We start from the raw sequence: 19,767 nt of genomic DNA, 5'->3' as shown, positions 1-19,767 counted from the left end.
AGCGGGATTCTGCATATATATTCTATTTGCTTCAGGGATGTGTCTGGTTGTTTTCATTATATTTCTCTAATTGTTTAAAAACATGTGAAGAACAAATCATAAAGATTATAATATTCAAGGAAAATGCTATAACCCTTGACATGTAAGTTGTATATTTAGGAGAAACACATCAAATTGTCTCAAATATACCTCATGTTATACCAGTAACAACGCCAGCGCCTTTATCTAACTGAAAAGCAATAGTCCCAGTCGTGGTATATTGTATAGTTGTTGAATTTCGCGGGAGTAAAATTTCGCGATTTATTGTTTTGAGTTTATTCGCGGAGGTTCATCGTAGCAAATAATCGTTGTAGCCTTTTTAATCGTCATTCCTACGACAGGTTATAATACGTAAAACTACGATTTTTTTTTTATAAATTTCTCGAGGTATTAAATTTCGCGAATTTGGATGACTGCGAAATTAAAAACCCGCCAATATTAACAACAATACAGTATATTTCTTTAACATTTCTTTATTGAATGGATGTTGACCCAATTTACACTTATCAGCTTCAAGGTCATTACAGGTCATTAAAGGTCATTGGTCAACAGAGAACACGTAGTTTCCCAGAAGTAAGGTTTAAATTACTTACAATAAGACAATACGCATTAGACACTTTACTTCCGTGGTGAATTTGTCTGTACGAAATAACCAGATACATACATCTAGTATGCCATTATAAACATTATTGTATTTTCTATAGAGGCTAATGCTATTTTCAGGATTTAATACTCAGATGGTGAACTTAATTCCGTTTTTTAAGTATGCACAGTGGACCGTAGGTTAGGCTATTTATCCTCTAGGTTGTTGTGTACTCTAGTAGTTTAATCTAAATATGCATTTCAGTACATAGTGAATCGAACACTACCGGAAGTTTTCATATCTTTCAGATTTTATATATGGCTGTTTCCATTCAATTACGTTGGGATTTTAACAAGCATTACAAGAAAGAGAAATCAGTTGGGCAACACAATAGCAGACGACAAATATATTGCTAAAACAACAAGAGGACGCAATCACTTAATAGGTGTAACAACAAGACCATATGACAGCTTGTGGGAAGTGAGGTCACTAAGTGGAGCAGACGACACTGGGAAAACTAATGCAACACTAAGTAAATAATATTTTGATGTTATAATATATATATTAGATTACAAATATATCACTGATATCTGAATATTTTTGTTTAAATATACTTCGTTTTATCAAATTTTGCTGTAGAATGATACTATTACAGAAAAGGAAACGCCTATTGTTTACACTGTGCTGATTATTGACCTCGGGTCTATCTATGTTCCCAGATATAAGTCTCGATATATATATATATATATCTAGTTTCTCGTTAAGCATCACTTCACTACCGACTTCCTGGTCTGATGCATATGACTGGTGTTAAATAGGAACTGCTGCGTAAACACATAATCTATCAGTTAAATGTAACATTTGTGTACTGTATTCGTATTAAACTCATTCACCCCTAAATACACATTTGAACTCTTCTTAATGTAAGATCGGAGTATAGTCTATTATGAAACTTCAGCGATGAATGGGTTGTGAATATATGCCTTTGTGAGGGATGTGCATCTGTTTCGGCTGATATAACATCAGGGACAATTTACTCTGCGTTATATAACGTTGGTAAAATATGTTAAATCATCTTCATTTGCCTCCTGTTGTCACAACAATCTACTTGAATGGTTAATCAATCTTATGTATGTCTTCATCTAATAGTTATCTAGCTTGCCGTATTATTTCTTAGTGTGATATCAGTAGTTAGGATACTGCTGTGTTAAAGTGTTAGCGGTGTGGAAATTTTCACTTTTTTGCTTTAAATCTCTACGAGGTAATTTTCGCGCAAATATATCAGCAAGTGCAATGTTTCACTTTTTTAATAATTAAACTGCGTTAAAAATTACATCGCAAACAGTTTTAAAGCTGAAGTAGCGAAAATATCTACATTTAGAGTATACCGAAGTTAAACTATCTATATGTATTATTTGACTGTAATCGACTTATATTTTTATGCCTTGTTTGTACGTCTTCAATAGTCAAACATGCCCAACTGCCTAACAGCCTGTCGCTTTATTATTGTAGGATGGAGCAGGTGTACGATGCTATTGTAGTAGGAGCAGGAATAATGGGCTGTTCAACTGCTTATCATTTGGTCAAAAATAATCAACGTACATTACTTCTAGAACAGGTTATATTAATATATTAACAAATCAAAATTGATAAATATTTCTTTCAAATTAGTCAATTAACCCTATTGAAATAAACAGGTTAAAAAATCCTGAAAATATTGATTTTTTTTTCTCCTGATATCTGTTATAAGATATGATCGGATGTTTCTGGTCATAAACACAATTAGACCATATGTCAGTGTAAGCTTCATTTACGGCATTTTTTTAATTTTTTTTTCCAAATGATGGAGCGGCTAAGGTAGATTATTCGGTATAATTGTTTGAAGATTGAAGGAAGCATGCAACACTGTATATGACATCTCAAGGACATAAAATTGAATACAAAAATGAATTCGAAAAAATCACGGATCCTGGTGATAATCTTTTGGCGTACGTTCATTGGGCGTATCTAATTTTTAACTGAAACCTGCTCATGAGAGCGAGTCATCAGGGATTGGCTAGATCACTTACTGCCATTCTGCGGATATGATCCAGCTCATATCTCGTTGCTATGATCAATCGGACACCTTCTCTGTTGTTTTGACAGTAGGTCCACGATATTCCCCATAACATTTTACTCATATGGTTAAATACAACGTTTTAATTTACGTATATATATAAGTATTGATGATATTGTCAAATAAGAGATTGACTAACCTATTGCTAAAACAGACAGCAAATGAAATGTCAAAATATTGTCTTGACACTATTTATAGCTGTCTGCTGGTCTGATGTTAAGATAAATATCCATCACGAAAAGTATCTCTACCTGAAGTCATTTATCCCACAACGAATAAATATTGATTTACATGTAGTTTAAATATCCCCAGATGATTCTCTTGGTGTGTTCAGGTATAGTGGTGTAGTATGCATTCGTATTCATTGGAGAGCTTAATAATTCAAAACCATTATGGCGTCCACTAAGGGCCGTAGATATTTGGGCTCAATATTTTCATTAAAACATACGTCATAAAGAAACATTTACAAAATTTCGGCCTTTTCCAGATTTTGTACTATATTTATGCTTAGCTGCTCCACTATAATACCATATTGCTATTTGATGTATCGTTATGTTATTGTGATATACATATTTTTAGTTTCCTTTGCCACACACCCGTGGAAGTTCTCATGGACAAAGTCGAATAATCCGCAGGGCATACGGAACAGAAGGCGATCATTTTACGGAAATGATGCCAGAGGCCTATAAGCTGTGGAATACCCTTCAACGAGACAGTGGTACACCTCTTTTCAGGTATTGTGTCTCTCTATGGTTATATTTATATAGTTAACAATGAACGCAGGCCGAATTACCTCTAAATCCATTCGTAGTATTTAATTATAATGGATTCGCGTGTCCTTAGATATAACGATCCGCGCGATTGTCTGGTGAAACGCGGTAAAACATAAGTTTCGTTTCGCTATACGAGTGTTTCTTCTGTCCCCTGGCGGTTCTCTGTAACTAACGAATTTCCAGAGTACTCTTCTTTCTTTATAATGGGATCTCGTAGTGGACAATTAGAACACTTGCCAGACATATCAACTTTATTCCTGTCTCTCTGTTGTGTTTCACTTAAACTGCAGTACAAAGTCGCGGTTGGCAAGTGGTAAAAATGTCAGAAATTATACTACTAACACTTCATCCCTTCGCCAAGTCGCCAAGTAGTTATAGATATCTGCCTAAAAGATACAAAAACATTTGATTAACACCGCTATTGTATAACTAGATAACATTATCACTGTGCTGCTATTGCTGTGAAAAGCATTAAAGATGATCCACCGCCGACAGAGCATAAATGATATTTATCATTTGCACAATAATTGGTGTTGAATCGTGTCTATTTATGCCTAATCAACACAAAAAAATAATATAAAATAATTTATTTCGCCTTTGATGCATGCACAATCAGTACATCATTCCATATAGGATATAGTGCCACGGATTTTTTTCGTAATGGTGTAAAGTAAGTAACTTTTGTCACTGAAGAAAAATACTAAATCGTCTGCTTCTTTTTTTGATAGTGAAAAAATACCATTTGTCAGCGGTGGAGCATTTTTAATATTTATTTATTTTCATTGATAATGATAATTCAATCGATTATGCAGTCTCGTGATGTCATAGGATCCCGATTGGTTTATTGAAGGGCAAAAGTGGCTACTAACCAAGATATGTATGATGTTTATGAAGAACTGGATAAAATGTTTTTTTATGATTATTATTTTGAAAAACAAATATTAAAGCTAGTGTTTCATTGATACATCATTATTACTTTGACATCCGTTAAAATCGATAACGGCATTAATCTTTTATCAACGATTGTTAATAACATCCATGTGGTTACATGTATATGACTTCCATGTTGTGATGTTAGACGGACTGGAATTCTCTTCTGTGGTACGGAGGGTGAACCCTTTATGACAGATGTACCAAAGTCACTACGTAAGCATTCTATGTCCTTTACGTCACTGGATTCGAGTGCTCTTCGGGAGAAGTACCCCATGCTCCGTTACCCCTCGGATACTGTAGCTGTCGAGGACCAAAGTGGTGGAATTCTGTTTTCGGACAAGTCACTAGCGGCCTTTCAGGTAACACTAGTTTCAGACTAAACATCAAATGCACATTTTTTTGCAATTTCATTACCATATTACAAATTTATCTGTTCTTGCGGTAGCTATTAATTGTGACGTCATGTGTTTCCAAGAGCAACGTCATACTTGTTTTTTAAGAAAACGACGTTAATTTCGATCACAAAATAATGACGTCAAAATGGGTGCCTACCTGCAAGGGAGGTAACTGTGATATGCAATGAGTGACTACTGTATAGGTAGTTATTTTCGCGTTGATGATAGAGCGCTATTTTTTGTACAGCGATTGATGGTAAAAAATGTTGACAATTCCACAAAGTCTCGGTTGCATAAAAAATGGTCAAAATATGGCTCCGTAAAGTTCGTCACGTAAAAACTCGTCTCTGCGCATCACTTTGCCGGCTTCTTGTTTAAAATATAGATTAGTGATTTCGCGGGACGGTGCTATAAACGCGAAAATGGCTGAATAACATATACACTGAAAATTAGATCGCGAACATTCAAAAAGGCCTTTTTTAGTTAAAATCCCAACACTTTTTTCCGCGTAATTAACCTTTTTGATGGACCATTAAAATTCCGTGTGTATTTTAACTGACTGAATTTAGACACATACTAATAATATTTTAATTTATCCATATTTTGTCGAGTAAAATTATCTTGTGATTTGAATTTGCGGTACTCACATGAGCGGTATATTCGTTATGTAGTAAATTGAATATGTCTTAAATTGACACCAAAATTCGTTCAAATAGAATGGAGGTCATTTGAGTAATGATGCTTCGTCTGGAGGTATTGATATTTCCTTGTCAAGGCTTGTCAAAATGACAAAATAAAACTTTGGAGATTTGTTTAATCATGTTAAAGTTACATTCATTTTATGATTTTCTAGACAACTTGTGTATAATATAACGACAAAGATGTCCTCTTGTTTTTATACACTAGATAATTTGATTACATGTTTTTCTTCATAAGTCAAACTCATTAGCTTTAATTAGTCGGGACATTCGATAAGATTAGCATTCCCGGATTGAAAATTAAATGAAAATTCATATCAATATAGTGATATAGATATTAATTCGCAGAAATCAACTTTAGAGAATTTATTTGGAATGCAAAATTTGCAAAAATGTCGCGCGCGAAAAATGGCTAACAGCATTATTTACAATGATTCCTTTTTCCCGTTTTTCCATTTCTTGAATTAAAATTTGTTGAAAACAAACGCGAAAGTACGAAAACACTTATACTCTTGCAATAAAATACAAAAATGAATCCGAGCACTTTTCATCATCGTCGGAAACTCATGTCACAGGTCCCCGCTCTTCGTGTGTGACAAATGATAGAATTCCGAAGATATCGCTTGTTGTCCAACAGAAGGTAGATGACATTCTATGCGATAAGTAGTTATTTCAACAGTTCAGCAGTGTAAGAAGCGTTAAATGAAAGAACTATTGTAAAATACAGGGTTTTTTTCCAATCAATTTCGGCAATATAACCCCCTTTCTTCTTACAATACACACGTTATACTCGTCCATTAAAGCAATCCAAACCAGAGTACATCTCAATATAAATAATATTCGATGGGTACACTCCTTGGGACAATAAGGATACACATAGAAACACTTTAGGCATATAAAATATGTTAAAAATCTAATAAAGTGGAGAAACTAAGAAAAGTAGTACAAATTTAAACAGAGAGACAGCATTTGACTAAATAATATAAAGCTTAATATAATATTTTAGCAATATCAATTTTCTTAATAATTAGCAATTTAGTTTGGATTTGTAATAATGTTTATTGAGGTAAAACTAATTTCATCTCATTGAATATTTGTCATTTTGTTGTAGAAAGAATTCGTCAAAAATGGAGGTACACTTCGGGACAATGAGCCTGTGGTTGATGTACTTCCAGGGGACATTGTGATAGTGAAAACAAACAACGGTAGTTATCGAGGCCGGAACCTGGTACTGACGGTAGGACCCTGGGCCACCAAAGTGTTACCTACCCTTGGTGTACAGTTACCACTAAAGGTAAATACATTCTATTGATATTCATTAATTTCTAACCAATTTTAAATAATAATAATTGAGACTTGTTTTATGAGCTTAATTTAAAGCAACGCCTTCACTGATGTAGGATGCTAGAATTATGCCTACTGCCCCACTGCATGATTGTGAAAGGCGACTAAATTTGGAATATTATTTCACGGTTATTGAGATGAAAATATTTTAATTTGTCCACCATTTCAAAGCTAAGAGTATTGTTTAGCACTTGATTTGTATTTTGTCACGATCTGCTTTAGATAATTACATCCAAGGTCATATTTTCTGGGTCACGTGTATAAATCAGGTCACATTCAATGAATGCTATTGTTTGTGAATTAAGTATCTTCTGGATTTTTCATGTTTAAAGCAAGTGTTTAAGCTGTTTAAGTTTGTTATAAGAGAAAATATTAAGCAACACTGCAATATGATGTTATGATCGGAAAAGGCGACTAAATTTGGGATCGCAATTCTAGTGGCTACATAGATCAAACCATATTGGATTTCTGTCTCAAATATCATAGAAAAGGTTTCTTTCCAAGGAAAATTTTCCTATCACTACAGACCAATTAATAACAATAAGATAATCCTCTCTTATGCTGACCACTATATCTTAATACATGATATTGTTTGCCAAAGTCACGAGATTATTCTAGCATCTAAGTTCTGTGAAGGCATTGCTTGAAATTAAGCTCATTAAACAAGTCTTAATAATTTATAATCCTGCTTTAAGCATGGGAAAACAGTATATGCTTATGGGCAGATGATACCATTCATTGAATATGACCTAATTCATGCACGTGACCTAGCAAATGTGACCCTAGGATGTAATCATCTTCAGCAGATCATGTCAAGATCATTATGCAGTACTAAACATCAATTTCAAGCTATCAAATCTTTGAAAAATCCTAGTTTTCAGCAAATATATTTTTTTTGAATAAGTTTTTAATGCTAAGATAGAAATACTTAGCTAGGTCGCTGTGAATACTTTTGGAATTTTTCATCAGTTTTCTTAACTGTTCTTCACAAATCTAATATTTGCAGGCAAAATCTGCAAAAAAAATATCTATATTCTAATTTTTAAATAATTCCTCAAATAATGAATTTGTGAATTTACACCCTCAGACCTTTGACCTCTGAAATTACCATGAGCGCAGAAAAAATCGGATATTCTGAGTAGTATACAATATGCAACTGACCCTAATATATCTTCATGCAAAACTTATTTACTTATCAATGAGTGGCCATAAAATGGCCCAAAGTGATACCCCTCCTTTAGAATCTCGTTTATTTCTCTTCATCCAAACTGACTTCCTTCCACTAATATCATCCTGAATACTGCCTCATTTTTTGCCCCATTAGATGAGCCTTCACCCCTGTGAGAAAGGTTCTGAGTTCTGTCCCGTGACCGAGACACACCAGAGTCTAAAAAAGTTGTATCTTATGTTGTTGCTTAGCACTCAGTCCAAATTTAAAGGCCCAAAGAGTCTGAAATATTCGTGTTCATTTTCCATTAAAATTACCTACAAAAACTATATGGGACATTTTTAATGCAAAAAGCATTTGAATAGAACGATCACTTTACGTCTTAGCGATTTCTTTAAATTTTTAGTGGAAATTTTCCTGATCATGTATTTTTTGGAAAGTAAAGAAAAACGAAAAATTGTTCTATGCCATCTCATTTCATCTTGTTAAAAGATATAGCCATGGTAACAAAATGGATTCCACTGATTGTTTGAAATTTGAATATAATTAGATGCAAGTGAAAATTGGCATATTTATCGATTACGAGCTATGCTGAATATAATAAAACACAAATTGATATGTTTGGGTGATCATAAGATATTAACATGTGAAATACTTAGTTGCTATGATAAAGAAATAAACGCGTCTGATTGGTCGGAACTAGGATTATAGCCTTCGAGAGGTTGTAAGGTTGTTTTTATTTCAAAAACTGTTTTCCACATAGGACGAAAAGATAATCTACTCCTTTTTCAGCGTTTTTTTATTTCAGTTCTTTTTCAACCAAGTGCATATCTAGTTATCGAACATTGTTGTACTGTTAAGAAATTCAAGAATATAAATGCACTAATCTTATAATATGTATATGTGTTGTATCATTATGGAATGCATGGTCAATTATGAATTTAAAGACACTAAGAACAAATATTAATTATTTCAGACAAATCTCAATGGCTGCATTTCAGTGTTTGGAAATGTACATTATTATTGTATTGTCTGCCATGCACGCATATGTATCACTATGTCGGCGTCGACGTCGGAAACCGGGAGAAGGTTTCCGTGCATTAACTTTAGTATTTATTGTCCGATTTCAACCAAATGTGGTATATTTGTTATATAAATACGATCCCAAATAGATTAAATGCTGGTCAAAATCCGTCAATATTTGCAAGAGTTACAGGACTTTTAAATCATCAAAACAGATAAATCCATTAATTCCGCTCGATAACTTTATAATTGTCCAATTTCATCCAAATTTAGTTTATTGCTTTATATTAATGAGATATCGGATGGGTTTCATACTGGTCAAAATCCGTCAATTTTGGCAAGAGTTATGGGACTTGATAACTTCACCTAATTACATATATGTATTATTAATATTTTTAACTGTAAATAACAATATTTGTAATGTTTTCTACTTCATTGGAGTTCTTGTAATTATATAAAAATTGACATGCCTAATGCTTTTATCCTGTTAAATAAATTGACATATTTGTATCGAATAAACAATGAATCCTTTTTCATTAGCATTAATATTAAAAAAAAATAAGTTCGAAAAGTCGACACAAGGGGCCTACTTGCTATATCTTAGAAATCATAATTTTCGGCTCTTAATGCCAATTTATGAAAAGGCAAAAGATAAAAAAAAATTCACACACATAGTCGTGATGAACCTAGACCTTAACACTGCAAAATTTGAAAGAAATCGAGGCGTGTGCAAATTTCGAAACTTCGCCTTTGTATCGCTCCTGTAATGTAAAACTGGTGAATATTACACAATAAGAAGTATGTATTGATTGATCTTGTATAGGCAGTACGTGTTGGCGTGTTCTACTGGAAGGAGAAGATCCCAGGCACATACGGTGTAGACAACTTCCCAGTCATTATACAAGAATTTGGCAGTAGACACAATCACTATTATGGAATTCCATGTCACGAATATCCAGGTCTGTTTAAGGTAATAAGGTTAAAGGTTTCATGTTAAAATACAACTTTCAAAAGACTGTATCTATCCCTTCTAAAATCCAAATTCATGAAATAATGATTTTTTATACTATTATTTTCATTTCCAACAAAATGTTTAGACTTTAAGAAGTGCTTCCAATATCATTGTGTACACCGTGCTGAATATGGATCTTACATCAATACGTTTGGCAAAAGTTCTAAATCAGAAGATGACGTTTTGAAGAAATCAATATTGTTCTGTATTCTTTCCAGATATACATGTATTAATATCAAACTGTTTTTATTGATATTTTATTAACTTAAGTCAGAATTAGGAAATATATGCAAACAACATATTTTCTCTTTAAATTCTTTATTGATCGAAACTCTTCTGGTTATGATATGTTGAAAATGTGCTACTCTATCTTTGTAACTTTCTTTTTTGCTGTTTGTATTTGTTATTCTTTCTGCATGTTTTTTTTTTTTTTTTTTTTTTTTTTGGGGGGGGGGGGGGGGGGGGGTGTTATCTAGGTGCACTAGAGAAAAATTAGCCCTTTAGAAATGATGTACAAGGTTCACATGCAAAGCATTTGAAATATGTTTTATCTTTATATTAACATTTTTAACTTTCATTGTCATGTCTAACCAGGAATGGACCTTTTCCATTCACCCTTAGGTTTAAGGAGGAAGTATTGATGTTTTAATTTAAGCATTTTATGTCATTAATTCCATTAGTTTTGCTATCACCTCGGACCGGAAGTTGATCCTGACAACAGAGATGACGTAGATGAATCCTGGGTACTGAAGAAGACAAGCGCATGTGTGGAGAATAATTTTCCTCTGTTGGAACCAGTTCCTGCTATCGTAGAATCCTGTATATATACGGTATGATATTAGTTATGGAATAATACTGTTACACAACCAGTGATGTTTTAATGCGTGAAGTTTGACGTTAACGGTAGGCAAAGAGTAATGAGATCAAGTCATCACGGTCCATTGTTATGCTAGAGCATAGTGTATACTCAACAGTGCTGTAATCGACATTTGAATACTTTTTTCTATTTATTATATTTTCGCACGACTATATAGTTCATTACACATCTATTTCAAGTACACAGTTTCATCTTAATTTGCATACATTATTCAAACCTGTTTGTATTATTGCAATTATTACCATCATTGTTACTCCAAGTAACTACATTTCATGTCACACTACCTGATATTCGCCATGCATTAAAAACACGCAAATGACATCAAATGTATAATATTGCGTACGTTAAAGCTGACAATGCAAGTTAAAATTATTAAAATGATTTTTTTTAAATAAGTGTACTCGAATTTCAAGAATCGTTTATGAGACATTCCCCGGTTGAGGACAGCCATTTTTGTTTTACATTCCGACGACTCACCGACCCCTATATAAAGCGCGTGAATCGACACACGTGCGCTCATTCATGTACTTATACACCTAGCAGTCCACAGTATATATCACCTACAAATAGGTAAACAAAACCCTCACCTGTAAAACGATATGGGACTTGTTTTAGCAAGAAAACATGTCAACTCCTCTAAGTTGTCATTTAGATGTTTCTCAAAATAAAATTTCAACGCAAGTGAATAGAAATCCAAACAATAATCCGTCCACATATCTCCACGTATATCATCGTACTCGATGCACTCAACTGACCATATACACGTGACTATAGTACCTGACCCGAAAGAGCGACAACTATCAAGGACACACACGTGTCGATATACATGCACGTGTAAAACCTAGTGTATATTGAAGTGTTTTATTAGTTCGTATTGGACATATGTTGGGATATAGATGACAACACATTCATCTATTACTTCAATGAAATATTGTCAGGTGAGTGCAGTGTTTATTTTCAATTTGACATTGTTATTTGCAATATCGGGGCATGTGTATCTGAGACAAGACATGTTTAGAATGACACACGTGTGTCAAGTGTCCCGTGCTTTATATAGGGGGTTGGCCAGTGAAGGTTACTAAGCAGAGCAAAAGAAAAATGGCTGCCACTTCCTTAGATACCGCACTGTCATAACTAGGGGATGTCTCAGAAACAATTTTCGAAAAAAATATTTCGTTATCTTTTTTTTTTAATTTCATGTTTTTAACTTGCATTGCCAGCTTTAACATCTACATCTATCCATCAATCTCATATTCCCACAATATCGGGTACATATTTAGCGATACTACATCTTTGTGTACATGAATTTACTCTGCCTGGCTATTTGTCTGATAACAGTGTTCACATCATATAAGTCATCGGAACACCACACATAAACGTTTGTTTGGTCATGTAACACTATTCTTACACGATCCTCCAAAGCGTTAGAAGGGCGACGTTTTGTCTTAAAGTGAACAGTCGGGCAAGGATGGCTAAAGTCGGTAAAAATGGTGTGAATGTAGCCAGTATAATTTCTTATGAAATGGAAAAATAAAATATCTCGTCAAAATCTGTCTGCGTACGTACGAAGAAATTAATTAAAGTATGGGAATTCTAAAACGTCCTCCCGACTCACTATGTATGTGGTTACATTTCCACACAGCCTCGCTTTCGATGCTTTCAACTTTTCTTTACTTTAATGGTCAGAACTGGGAAACTAAGCAAAACTTGACCGTCGTATTAATATGTGAGAACTTTTGGAAGGCCAATGAACGCATTTAGACTGGTTTTCTTTGATCGACTATTCACTATAAAGGAATTTCGTGCTTTAATTATTTCTGGTAAATGTTTTATAAGTGTTGCAGCCTGACCAGCACTTAGATAGGTAGTGGAAAAAGTTCAGTCACCATAGATGATTTCTCGGCCATCACGAGTTCAAACTCGCAGTTGCAAACTTATGCAATAAATCTTACCTTGTAGATATGTATAGGATTAAGACCCTTCATTGAAGATGTGTATAGGATTAAAGAAGACCAATTAACTAGATAATTGTTGAGCTCAATCGTAAGCAAAATAGTTCATACAAGAACACACTGTTTGCATTATATACCATGGGTTCGGGACACCTGTATTGTTTATGTAAAGTATATAGGTCTTAAACTGTCTATTTATGTGGTATATTGCAATGTCGGAGGCGCTACTGCCAATATTTTATGAAAATGAGGATGATATGCAGTATTATTTAGTATATACTTTATTACTTTATTGTATTGCTTTAAGCGGTAGGATTGTGAATTGATCATAATGTTGCTATTTTGATACTTTATTAATTATTGCTTTTAGCGGTAGGATTGTGATTTGATCATAATATTGGTACATGTATTTTGATACTTTATTAATTATTGCTTTTAGTGGTAAGATTGTGAATTGATCATAATGTTTGTACACGTATTTGATACTTTATTCATTTATTGCTTTTAGTGGTAGGATTGTGAATTGATCATTGTTTTACTCTTTTTACAAATGTGTTCCTTCTAGGTGACGCCAGACCATAACTGTATTTTGGACAGACATCCAACAATGAGAAATATCGTCATTGGAGCTGGATTTTCAGGTAAGTATTTATTAGTTACACAATTAAAAGAGTCATTAATTGGGCCACACTATTCTCTGTATTCAACTTGTTTCAGCAAACGTGTAAAATGCATATTGTTTAAAGATGCTCCACCGAAGAAGCAGAAGATTAGGTATTTTACTTCAGTTGCAAAAAAGTTTGTTTTTTACACTATTGAAACGTTCGAGCTTCTATTTTTTTCTTTAATGAATTGCATCCATATAAAATTATCTGCCACTGTGACATTTATGGAATGAAGTACTGATTGCGCATACACGTAAAGCAAAATTATTTTGTGTGTGTTAATTAGTCATATATACACACGATTAAACACAATTATAGTTGAAATGATGAGTACCGTTTATGTTCTGTCGGCGGTGGAGCATCTTTAACCAAGCATGTGCATTTCCCTTTTTTCATAGCTTTTATATTGACCGAAAGGTTTGATCTTGATTACCTGAAATTCATAATCTAATTAATTAATAAATTACTTCTTTCAGGACATGGATTCAAGCTGGCTCCGGTAGTAGGAAAACTACTTTGTGAACTGGTTATGAACAGGAAACCGTCATACGATATGTCGCCTTTCAGAATAGATCGATTTCACAAGTCATCGAAATTATAGATATGCAAACTTATTGCAAGAATGAGTTAAATTTAATACACAAAATATATAGTATAAGGATGTGTTTGAAATATAATTATGTGGGCATGGTTGTAATCAGATTCCATGTGTATCTTTCTAATAAGATTGTTCTATCAAGGATTTTATGAAATTCGTTTTGTAACCCAAGCAATACAAAAGGAAACACATTCATTGAATATTCATTGTAACGATTCAAATAAGGAGAGGTTCATAATGTTTTTTATTAACTTGGTATAAAATAATCGAAAAATATATTTATATTTTCTACAATCCATTCAAAATACAATCGTATTATTTTTTATCTTACACTTTTTTTCTGATTCACTTGGTATTTTGAACTTTTGATCTCTAGCATAATATCATTTCGAAGGGACTAACCAGCCAATAAATCAATCATGGGATGGGTGAGAGGAGGTAACTCTTAAGTCGTTGAAAATCTATTTATTGTGTGATGTGTCAGCGGGCAATTTTCTAGATTTATTTATAATCCACAAAGCATTAGTAGAGGCTACATTTGTATATACCAACATTTGTGATTTAATGCTTAAATAACAAAGAAATAAGCCAGCTGTTTATTATTATACTTTTATACAGGAATGATTATTGTATTGTTATATGGGTATGGTTATCATTCTGTTTTATGGCCCTGACCAGCAACTTTATAGTCGGGCAGCCAATTTTTACCACGTAGCCTGTCTTTTGACCGAGAACTTTTAGTCCAGATAGAAGATAAACTGTACAAAACAAAAATGGCAGTAGAATTGTAGTAAGGTCAAAGTTCAAATTCTACAAAACAAATTTTCGTAATATTCTGGTTTTCACTCAACTTTGCTGAAAACCTACGATACTTATCCGCATATGCAGATATATTTTGTTAATAAAACTATAACTTTGCTAGTAATTATATAAGCTAAACGGATGAATAGGATGAATTGTAACTTAGTAAGGACCAGTAACTTTCAGTCAGGAGCAATAACTTTTAGGGTCAGCCGGTCAAAGCGGGAAAAAAATCCTAAAGGGAGAACACTGGTATGTTTATTATGCTGTTATATGATTATCATCTGTTTTACTGTTATATGGTAACTGTTATATGGGTATGATTATTTTACTATTATATGCGTATAATTATTATACTGTTATATCGATATTTTCTACTGTAATATGGGTATACTTAATAAATTGTTATATGGTTATAATCATTATATTATGTGTGTATGGTTTTCATATTAAGGTTCCACAATGTAATCGGCTATTGTTTATCATGTATATCATCCTCGAGTTAGTTAATTTTCGTAATTAGGGCCCCGCATCGAGATGCGGGTGCCCTATAGTAATCAGGTTGTCCGTCTGTCTGTCCGTCCGTCCGTCTGTCCGTTTTTTTTCTTTTGCACATTAATGATGGAAGGGAGTGGAGTATTTTCCCCATATTTTACATGATGATTCCCCATCCATCCTAGATCTGCTTGGTAATTTTTCAGGCTGAAATTAAATTAAAAAATCGGCCATCTTGGATTTTAACATTTTAAAAAATCACAATGTTGTTGCTCTTAACTGATAAACATTTTGATATAACATTATGATGCAAAGTTGTTCAGAATTAAACAAGGAGTTGACTGTCCAAAGGTAAGGTCATGGGCCAAGGTTACTAAGTCAAAGGTCAAGGTCAAATTTAACAAGCAAATATTTGTAGATCTTATGTGATGGGTAAGAAATAACATTTACTATGAACTAGTATACAATATTCACTTAGAACAGTTTCATCTAACTTGATATTTTTTTTCAGAATTTATCCTGAAGTAAGTTTTTCCAGAGACAAAGAAAAGATATACCATTCCACAGAGTTTATTTGCAGATACAACTCTTATGGAAAAAAAACTTTTACATGATTAAAATATTTGAGCAAGACCTTTATTCCCTTCCTTTCACATTTGTTATGTGTTTCTTCAGCAAACTATGAGGTTTACCTTGTTTAAAAGGGGTATTTGAGTTAATTGTATGCTCTTAATGTAATGTTAGCTTGGAATCAGGATTCAAGTTAAATACTTGGAAGACTTTTTCCAAAGAATTATAATAATGTACCATCATCGGTTTCCCAATTAATGTTGACATTAATTATTTATTAGCAACATATAGCTAACACGGAAGAATTCGTTGTCAAAATACTACTTTTCCACCTAAGCACGTCAGACACATAGCGGGGCCCTTTCTGACGTGTCAGTGTTCTAGTTTTCTTTGCTAGTGTCATTTAAAAATCTGGAAATTAATTAAAGAGTGTTTCGGTAAAAATGATATGAGACAAGGAAGTAGTTCCAACTGTGTGGACAAAACAAAATTGTCAAATTTTCGAGGCGATCTGCCCCTTTATCAAGACAAACAAAACGAACACGATTACATTATGGGATACGAACAGTAAAGCGGGACAAAGTAGACACATACTAAAATATACAGCACAATGGAGCGCAATTTACCCTTCGGCATTGGCAGCCGCAGGCCGGATACAAATGATATAGCATAGTGATGCACGCGTTGGGCAACATGTTTATTTCATAATTGCTTGCTACAATTCCAGGTTGGTAGCTGCTTTGCCTGCCATGTTGTTAGGATTTCACATGGTTATAAATAGTCTGTTCACTTTGATTGGCTTGCCAAAACGATATACATGTGTTGATTGGTTACTTGTTTTTGAAGATTTCTTGTGTGTAAGGGGTACCAGTGGGGAAATCATTGCAAACAAATTATCATTCGATAAACTCAGAGAAGTTTTTGTTTTCTCTGATTGTCATACATTATTCTCAGAAATCAAACAAGGTGGCGCTTCATGTACCGAATAGAATAAGTTCGGTTTTGTTTACATTGTCGGGAGCGTGTGGAGCATCTATATTTAGCCTAACTAGTACTGTTGCTAGATGATAATTACCTTCTTGTAAAAACTGTCCGTACATGGGAGATGCTGAAACAAAGTCTGAGGCCCACTACACCTTCTGAACGACTTTATTAAAATAAACAAAACGTTAACTTTCATAACGCAGGTCGTATTATGTTTCCCGACGTCGTCATAATTACTATGCGTTAGTTGAATATTTCTGCACCAGACGGAAAAACTTACTTGTTTGGTGTTGTAACCTCATCTTTGGCCATCGTTATCAATTTTGTTTATGTTATAATTGTTTTAAAGATTTTATTTTTTATTTCGGAAAGGTAGCCTACTGGTTCTTTAATGAATATCATTTGATTATCTTTTACATTGAGTATGAAAGCATTTAAAACATCATTCTTCAAAAATGAATTGTCATAAGAACTATGGCAGCTAACTGTGAACAGAACAATTCTTCAAGCTTTCTTATCATTGCTTCCTAATAAATAATGCTGCATGGTAGTATTCTCAGCATTTTGGGAAGCTCATACTTGTGTAAATACCGTAATGACCATTTGTGTCTCGCCTGTATTCAAGGAAGCTTACTATCATACATTGCGTTATAATAACTTTGCGCCATAATATATAGCTCCTGAATTAGAGCTAACATTCTTTTGTTTATTAATTGAAATAGGCAACTAACTTATATAAGGCAAATGCAATGCAATTTAAAAAAGAAAATACGCTAAGGCAAGTAATCCGAACACGAAAAGCAATCAGAATCAAGAGTAGTAGGAATTAACCAATACGATTCGATGTAGGTTTTAATACACTGAGTTGTGTAAACATAAAAGATAACCAACTGATATTGAGTTTTTCACATGAGTATGTCATTGTGAAATATGGATAGTAATGAGATAAAAAAAGTGTTATATGGGATTATATTACTGTTATATTAATGTGACTCTTCAGATACTCATAATGATTATCTTTAAAGATGCTCCACCGCCGACAGAGCATAAATGATATTCATAATTTGAACAGTGATTGATGTTTAATCGTGTATATATATATGTCTAGTTAACACAAAATATAATATAAAATAGTTTATTTTGCCTTTGGTGCATGCGCAATCAGTACATTATTCCATATAGGATATAGTGTAACGGATTTTTTTCGGGATGCAATTAATTATTTTCGATATTTCAAACTTGAAGAAAAATTAGAAGCTCAAACTTTTCAACGATGGTAATGGTGTAAAGTAAGTAACTTTTGTAACTGAAGAAAAATATTAAATCGTCTGCTGCTGTTTTTGATAGTGAAAAAATACAATTTGTCAGCGGTGGAGCATCTTTAAGGACATTATATCAAATTATCCTTGATGAACATTCAACACAACGTTTTATTCTGTATTCAAGTATGTAATTACAAGACTTGATTTTATTATAAATGTGATTTTGTAAAACGATTTAATCTGAAATAAGATAAGTCCTCTTCTGGAGTTAACCCGATAGCCAGTTTCGATAGAATCTCCCCGACAACAGGAGCGAGCTTAAAACCATGACCTGGAAATAAACGACTGGTGTATCAACAATACAATCAAACATTACAGGTGTAATGCATGGTTTCAATGGCAATAGAGTGATACTGGAAATGGAATGGTACAATATTGCTACATCAAATGCCTTTGTTTCACGGTTAAATAAGACTGCTTTGACATTAGAACTTTTCAACGTAACAAATTATGATTTCCTTTTTCTCAGAGAGTCTAATTAAATTTGGTGAAACAATAGAATCATATTACTGAAGAAACTCATTTTGTTTACCTTACTTATTTCAAACCTTTTTCCTGAAGTTATATACATACAAGTACCTGAATATACATGGTTTCTTTATTCCTTTTGTCAATTTTGCTAACATATAATAAAAGTATATTCATTTTGTCAAATTTTAAAATATGATATGGATTGTAGGCTAGACATATAACTGATAAATCACACTCAGCCATTCTAATAAAAAACTCAATTATAACGTTTAAGCGATACTCTGTAATTGGACTTGATTATTCGTTATCATAAAACTGTTTGAAATAACTGGTTTAAGGTTTAATTAGCGCTACCTTGTCCTTGGATGTCACTATTCGTTATTATAACAATTTTTAAAAACGATTAGTGACAATCTTACCTGAAAATCCTGCCCCAATTACAATGTTACTCCATGATGGATGCCGATCTAATATGTAGTCTTCGTCTGGTGTGTTCTTTAAACCAATAAAAACATTTGATTTGGTTAGTTGTTTGACGTCATATTACCAGCCAGGCCATTTAATGAGATATCAGGTTTAACTAGTGTAGGAAATCCGGAGTACCCGAAGATAACCACAGCCATGCAGTCAGTTATTATTTAATATCATATCACTAGCCATGGTCATTTAAGGAAAACAGGTTTACAAAGTGTAGGAAATCCGGAGTACCCGGAGAAAACCACATCCAAGCGGTCAGTAATTGGTAACTTCCAAAAAGGGATTAGAACTCGCAACCTAGAGGTTTAGGGCTGGTGATAATATGTCGGCACATTTTACCAAATAGGCAAACAAATGCAAACAGTGACTGGGCAACTTAATATTAAAGTTAAGTGTTCACAGATGATTCTATCTGTACAAGCCCCTATATTAGATCGGCCTTTTTATTCAAACTTAAGGCAAATGACAGAT

The 19,767-nt window shown here is 33.4% G+C and overlaps 2 protein-coding genes across 10 annotated transcripts in view; one reads left to right on the top strand and one right to left on the bottom strand.

The window, feature by feature from the left end:
• The first annotated feature begins 839 nt into the window (after positions 1–839).
• LOC138331826 (peroxisomal sarcosine oxidase-like) lies at positions 840–15,402 on the top strand. Of its 5 annotated transcripts, none has more exons than XM_069279644.1 (9): positions 840–1,154; positions 2,135–2,240; positions 3,318–3,472; positions 4,590–4,803; positions 6,649–6,831; positions 9,896–10,042; positions 10,765–10,914; positions 13,479–13,554; positions 14,055–15,402. In XM_069279644.1, the coding sequence occupies exons 2-9, from the start codon at positions 2,136–2,138 to the stop codon at positions 14,177–14,179; spliced, it is 1,155 nt and encodes a 384-aa protein (XP_069135745.1). In that variant the 5' UTR covers positions 840–1,154; position 2,135; the 3' UTR covers positions 14,180–15,402. The 5 variants fall into 5 exon arrangements, with proteins under 5 accessions (XP_069135745.1, XP_069135748.1, XP_069135747.1 ...); XM_069279646.1 differs by lacking the exon at positions 840–1,154 and adding an exon at positions 1,253–1,674; XM_069279645.1 differs by lacking the exon at positions 840–1,154 and adding an exon at positions 1,253–1,678.
• A 3,047-nt stretch (positions 15,403–18,449) lies between these two features.
• LOC138331825 (peroxisomal sarcosine oxidase-like) overlaps positions 18,450–19,767 on the bottom strand; it is a 47,381-nt gene continuing 46,063 nt past the window's right edge. For all 5 annotated transcript variants that reach the window (XM_069279641.1, XM_069279639.1, XM_069279642.1 and 2 more), the window contains 2 exons: positions 19,239–19,314; positions 18,450–18,619 (listed from right to left, as the gene is read on the bottom strand). In XM_069279641.1, coding sequence (XP_069135742.1) covers positions 18,498–18,619; positions 19,239–19,314 — 198 coding nt within the window. In that variant the 3' untranslated portion in view covers positions 18,450–18,497. The remainder of the gene's footprint in view (positions 18,620–19,238; positions 19,315–19,767) is intronic.

The sequence above is a fragment of the Argopecten irradians genome, chromosome 9 (assembly GCF_041381155.1).
Source record: "Argopecten irradians isolate NY chromosome 9, Ai_NY, whole genome shotgun sequence".
In the NCBI taxonomy this organism is placed as follows: domain Eukaryota; kingdom Metazoa; phylum Mollusca; class Bivalvia; order Pectinida; family Pectinidae; genus Argopecten; species Argopecten irradians.
This window is presented reverse-complemented; position numbering and strand designations above follow the sequence as displayed.

Excerpts from the sequence above, each read along its gene's own strand:
- LOC138331826 (XM_069279643.1), top strand. Across the intron at positions 2,241-3,317 it reads GTACATTACTTCTAGAACAG|TTTCCTTTGCCACACACCCG; the intron begins GTTATATTAATA and ends ACATATTTTTAG. Across the intron at positions 13,555-14,054 it reads CATTGGAGCTGGATTTTCAG|GACATGGATTCAAGCTGGCT; the intron begins GTAAGTATTTAT and ends TACTTCTTTCAG.